The 6,419-nt window shown below is 44.7% G+C and overlaps 1 protein-coding gene across 4 annotated transcripts in view; it reads right to left on the reverse strand.

Annotated features, from left to right (window-relative positions):
- Positions 1-3,303: 3,303 nt before the first annotated feature.
- The window catches only part of SERBP1 (SERPINE1 mRNA binding protein 1), a 15,145-nt gene continuing 12,029 nt past the window's right edge, over positions 3,304-6,419 (reverse strand). For 2 of the 4 annotated variants that reach the window (XM_015636624.2, XM_015636623.2), the window contains exons 8-10: positions 5,778-5,951; positions 4,815-4,853; positions 3,304-3,972 (exon numbers count right to left, since the gene is read on the reverse strand). In XM_015636624.2, the coding sequence (XP_015492110.1) occupies positions 3,916-3,972; positions 4,815-4,853; positions 5,778-5,951 (270 nt within the window). In that variant the 3' untranslated portion in view covers positions 3,304-3,915. The remainder of the gene's footprint in view (positions 3,973-4,814; positions 4,854-5,777; positions 5,952-6,419) is intronic. The other 2 variants (XM_015636626.3, XM_015636625.3) reach the window with 1 other exon arrangement.

The raw sequence follows: 6,419 nt of genomic DNA on the forward strand, positions 1-6,419 counted from the left end.
GGAAGGATGGAAAGGCAAAAAGGAGGGATGGGAACAGCTCAGCACCTCTTGTTCCTCCCCTGGCACCAAGTCACAGAGCCCCCAGTGACACCAGACCCACGAGGGACACTGCACCTTCCTTGCCTCAGTTCAGGGCAGGAAAATTCCTGACCACAACTAAAAGCAGCAGGCAGCATCTGTACTCAGCCAAATGGATTGTCAAGAGGAATTTAAGTGATTTATTGGAGTGCTCTAATTACAGGCTGGAAGGGTGTTACATGTTTAATGACTTTGTTTACCAGATGTGTGTATATAAATAAAATGTTGGAAATCTGAACTTGGCTTCCTGTTGTTTTCTCTGGTCAAGCTCCAGCTTTACACAGAACAATTAAAAATTAAAAATAAAGCTGAAATGTTGCAGTTAGAGATGGAATAATCCAGGTATGAACTTACCTGGAGCATCCTCTGCCTCCCCAGGATGCTGATGCCACCATTCAAGTGCAGATTTTGGGTATTGCCAAACACCAGCTCAGCCATTTCACTTTGGGCTTCTGAGGTCTGGTCCCACCTGTGTCACCTGGCTGTGTGTCATCAAAGGAAAACATCTCCCTCAGAACTGGGTCACACATCCAAAAAACCAGAACCTGCTGCCTGCTCTCCACACCCTGCCTGGGAACCACCCTGGCAAGAGGATTCTGCCTGAGCCCCACAACTCAGCTCTGCAAATCAAATTGAACTAGAAAGGCAGATTAGATGCCAAAAAAAAGGGGTTTATTTATAAAGCATTATTTTACCACTCATCTTTTTCTGCATGTTGATTTTTGGTCTCCACATAAAGAGAACATTGGAATTCATTTTCTCCTTGCTCTGCAAATCTCCAGATCAATCAAAATGTGGGGTTTCATGTCCAGCCTTCCCAAGAGACAAGGAGCAGACCTTTTTAACTCCAGCCTGGAAGTCTCCCAGTAGTGGCCCTGAGCATCCCAGAAGAGTTTCCCCCTCAGGACAGCCTTTCCAGCAGGAATGTCAGCTCTGGCTTTCCTGAGCACACCCCAAGCTGAGGCAGAGCAGCCAGCAGTGCCCAGGGCAGGGAGTTTGGTCCTTGGAATGACTCTGGGAAAGCAGCAGGGTGGCACAGTGGAAGAGGCAGAGCTCTCACAAACCCATCCCAGTGGGCAGAGCTGGCTCAGGTGAGCCTGGGCTCAGCTCCTCCAGGAGAATCCATGTCCTTTCCCACACAGTTAATTCCTGAATGGATCAATCAGTCCCCCCCTGCTCCCTCCCAGATCAACTTCCCTGCTCAAACCTTGCCCTTGGTCATTCCAAAGCCAATTTGCTCTGTGCTTCCAGCTTTTCCTGCTCTTTTCCAAAGGATCACAATTTAAAAGTTGTACTCCCCTAGATTTGGTGTGACAGCAGGAGCAAGAGGACAGAAGTGTTAGTAAAAGCAAGTTCATTAATCATAAATAACCTACTTGGGAGATGCTTTTCCAAGGCAAATCCATCCTGGGAATGGGAATGCAAGTTGGACTTCCTGGGACAGACCTTAGATGAGCCACTAGGAACCCAAGTGGTTTCATTTCCATGTTTTCAGGACATTTTTTTAAAAGCATGAAAATAAACCTTTATTTCAGTTAACACCCACCAATATTAAAGAGAAATGTTCACAGTTTTAGTTCTTGACACAAATGGACTGAAAGAGGTAAATTTACATCTGGCAGAACAGCAGAAGGACCAATTCTAAGTTACAAGCTGTGTTGAAAATCACTCTCTGGGCCATTTGGGAATGGTCTAGAGCAGGGAAAGGGAAAATACAGCTGGCAAAATCACCTGGAACAGCCAATAGAGTTTGGATCAGGGAAGGTTTGTGCTCCAGGGAAAGCTTTGCTCCACGTTTCTGTTTGCTGTGCTATCCAGGGTGTCCCTAGAGCTGGAAGTGGAGCACATCCCACCAAACAACAGGAGAGGGAAAGGAAAACTCTGTTCCTACACCAGCCCCACACTGAGAGCAGAGCCAGGAGAGGTGAAGCAGGAGATTTTCCCACCCTCTGATGGAAAATTGGCCTCCTCCTCCCGCCTGGGGCTGGAAATGCAGGCCAGGGAACTGATGTGTGATACTCACAGTGGGTCACCACACGAGCTCTCATGGAAAACAGCTCAGGAAAAGCAAAGGCAGCTGCTGACACCACAGCTGAGCAGGCTGGCATTCCATATTCCAAGCTCTCCAACACTTTCTGACTGTCCTGCACAGTTTTTATAAAAATAGGGCGTTACCTTTCGTTTTCTACCTACCTAAGAAACTACAAATACCTTTTAACCTGGCCAAAGAGGAAAACATGAAATAAAATGAGAGATTTGTTCCTATTCTCCTAACAAATGCTGGATAAAACCCCTAAGAAATCCTCTTTATTAGTCATTCACTCAACTCCTTCTGTGTATTGAAGGGATGGATACATGGGGATGAAATTGAACTTATGGTGGATTTCCATGGGAGAGAGGGAATTTCTTTAAATCATTCTCTGGAAAAACATTCCTTGGTGCTGTCCCCAGCAGATCCTGAGCCTGAGCTGCATCTGGATGGAGAGGTGAAGTGTTGAGGTTTTGGGTTGAATTTTTGGTGTCTCAGGTCATTGTCCCAGCCTGAAGCCATGAGCCACAACTCCCTCCTGAGCCAGCCCTGCTCCTTCCTGGGAATGAAAACTTGGGAATGCAGCCTGGGAATGCAGCCTGGGAATGCCTCAGGTACTGCTGTGCCTGTGTGGCAATCCCACATCCCAGCTGGAATCCGTGTGGGCTTCCACAGCCACAGCTGCCGCCTTCCTCCCACTCCCAGCTCCCCAAATGACCCCAAACTCATGGTTTTGGTACCCCCCAACCCCAGCTCCAACAGCAGGAATTATCCCCAGCTTGGGGTATCCCAGTTCCAAGGACAGGAATTGCCCCAGTCTCATGGAATCCCAGCTCCAACAACAACAGGAATTGCCCCAAACTCAGGGTTATCCTCTCAAACAAAAAGCAAAGGTAATTTAAAAACTTTTTTTTTCCTTTTTTTTTTTTTTTTTGCCAACAAAGCATCTTGTTCTGTTGAAGGGAAGGAGGAAGGAATAAAAGATCCAAAGGGGGAGTGAAAGGTGGGGTACAGGAATTTTAAAAAACCTGGTTTTCAGACCAGTTACCCATTGCTGGATCCATACACAGGTATTGAATCATAAAACCAACGTGCTTTGAATCTTGATTTCAAGTATCTGCTTTCAATTTTCTAGAAAGATTTTGTGTAAACAAAACTACCCAACAGAGATGAAAAAAAATGACTGGTTTTCCATGTTGGAAATGAAGCATTAAAACTTGTTTTAAAGTACTCCAGGAGTTCATTCCATACAGCACTAACAGTCTGCCAAATTAATATTCCACAGATTCCATGGGCTGAGAAAAACCTGCCAAAGAGGAATTAAGGAAACTGAAGTAGTGTGCAGTAATTAAAACCTAATTTGGATTTTTGGGGGGGAGGAAGGGGGGGAGGGGAAAGTCTAAAATCCTGAATTTAAAAAAAATGAACACAAATGAAGGGAAAGCTTTTAACTGGTACACACTGTTCACACCTATATTTCAAGTTTGGAAACGCATATTTTCAAGCAGCAATACAAAAAAGTATCCATGAAGAATGCATAATCTCTGAAAAAATTATGAAAACATCCCTGCTACCATTACATTTCTAAATACAAAACTTGACTACCATATTGTTGCTTCTGTGTAGCGAGAGAAGTTCATTTTCAAAACAGATAAAATTCAGTCTTTAGGTGTGAATGGTATGAATGACAGTCTTTTTTTTGTTTTGTTTTTTTTTTTTCAATTTCTTAGTTGTTTTAGGATCCTTAAGCATGCAAGCCTCGGAGAGGAAGGCCCAACCAGGGCAGGGTTGGCTTTATGACATCCAGTTTAGGACAGAGCTGGGAAAGCCTCTGGGTCATCTACGTCAGGAGCAGAAGCACTTGACTGCAAGAGAAACATCACAGAGTTATTATTGCCTTGAGACACAGCTGGCAGCACTTTGGGGATGGAGAATTACTACAAAAACAACCCTTTTTTTTATTTATTCCAAATATTACAATGCCTCCCATAATTGTTTTTGTTTTTAAACCAAGCTGTCTGGAGAGGAACTGTAGGCAAATTGATGTTTGCACATTGTTATTGCACAATTCTCTTTTTAAAGAGATCTCAGAATGGTCTGGGTTGGATGGGACCTTAAAGAGATGAAATTCCAACCTCCTGCCATGGGCAGATCCTTCCCTGTGGACCAATCCTTACTGAGGGACACAAGTGAAATGTTACAGAAAAGGCCCTGTCTGGAGCACAAATTAAGTTTTTCATGTTTAATTTTTCCCACTCAGAAACCAGATGTCGATAAAAGTAATTTTTGTGCCAGATTTTTAGCAATAAAAGTTCATGCATTAGCCAAGGTTCTCCTCACTAGTTACCAACAGAGTTTTCTGAAAGGCTCTGCACCACATCCAAAAACCAGTGCAGAAATTAACAATTTCATACTCTTCCCTTGGTCCTTGGAGAAGAATGGGGAGAGCCAAGCTAATGAAACTTCCTGCTGTGATATTAATTTATCAAGAAACAGATTTAAAATGAGAGTTGCATCAACACCTGCAGCTGCAGAGTCTCTGCCTTGCCTAACACAGACCACAAATGAGAAATAAAAAGTAACAGCAGGGTTTCAGCTACAGGCTCAGCATCTCCAGGTGCTCAGCACACAAGAGCAGAAACAGCCAAGAAAAGGAGGCAAGTTTTGATCCCTGAGCCCAGGGAATGCACATGCAGAGCTCACCCACCTGGTTGGGCGTGTGGATCACATCAAACTCCTTGACCAACTGCAAGGAAACAAAGGCAACAACACAAAATCAGCTGCAGGAAAGCTTGGAATTACTTTATGGCAGCATTCTTGAGGAGTATTAGTGAAACAAGTCAGAGCAAACCAGCACTGTTTCATTTCAATTCCTTCAAATATCCTGATGTTGTTGTCAGGAGAGAGCTTCCCATATAAACCCTAATAAACGAGAATTTGTAAAGTCTGTGTCTGCTGGAAGGGACAAAAATGAGCAAATCTGTGTGAAGGAAACCACAGGACACGGACTGAGCTCATTTTCCAATCAGTAACAATTTGATGGATGCCTTTAAGGCAAGTAAGTGATTCACAGTAAATCAAATCTTCACTGTAGCTACACTACAGTGCTTGAAACTCACGTATTTTCTCCCAAACCCCATTCAGTATTTTTCCAGGGTATTCCCCTTAGCACCAAAGAAGGGAAAAACATGACTGGACATTAGAGAAAAACCAGAAAGAGCCCTGTTTCCAACTGGAAAATGTGAATTTCTCAGGTTCAAGATCTGACATGCAGCTGTACAACCAGTCCCTCACCCCCAGCAGGTGACAGTGCACACACAGAGTGTCCTGGCTGGGAATAACCAGCCCAGCACTTGTGGGGTTCTGCTCTGGCCCAAACTGAGGCACCTCATGGTACATTCACCTGTCCACACTGGAAAGTCATTTTTCAGGTTTAGACACAAAGACAGGCACTTTTTAAAAAAAAATCCACCCTCCCTTTTTAGTGTTTGATGACAACACTGCTCAAACACCCAACAGGCTGCTTTAAAGCAAACTTTGACCAAGAAGATTTTCACTTGCATTTAAAATGCCCTGTTTATTGTCAGAGCATCTCCCCAGGAAAGAAAACCAGGCAGATCCCAGCAGGAAATGAGTTTCCCTGGGGATGAGAGCTGGGGGTGGTGCTCACCTTGTCAGTTCTGCCTCCACGGCTGGCTCTGCCCCCACGCCCTCGGCCCCCCCGGCCCCCTCTGCCGCCGCGGCCGGGGCGGCCCAGGTCTCCAAAGTTGATCTCCAGCTGGGATGTGATGTCGTTGGCAGGCTTGCGGAAGTGGTGATCCATTACTGAGTCCTCAGCATGAGCCTGCAAGGAGGATTTCTCCATCAGCAAGGAAAATACCACCAAAATCCTCCATGGAAACGCCACCAAAATGCTCCATGGAAACGCCATCAAAATCCTCCATGGAAACACCAACAAAATTCTCCAAATAAACAAACACCAAAATCCTGCATGGAAACACCACCAAAATCCTGCATGGAAACACCACCAAAATCCTCCATGGAAACACCACCAAAATCCTCCATGGAAACACCACCAAAATCCTCCAAATAAAAAAACACCAAAATCCTCCATGGAAACGCCACCAAAATCTTCCATGGAAACGCCACCAAAATCCTCCAAGGAAACAAACACCAAAATCCTCCAAGGAAACACCACCAAAATCCTCCAAATAAAAAAACACCAAAATCCTCCATGGAAACAAACACCAAAATCCTCCATGGAAACACCACCAAAATCCTCCATGGAAACAAACACCAAAATCCTCCATGG

The sequence above is a fragment of the Parus major genome, chromosome 8 (assembly GCF_001522545.3).
Source record: "Parus major isolate Abel chromosome 8, Parus_major1.1, whole genome shotgun sequence".
Taxonomy (NCBI): Eukaryota; Metazoa; Chordata; class Aves; order Passeriformes; family Paridae; genus Parus; species Parus major.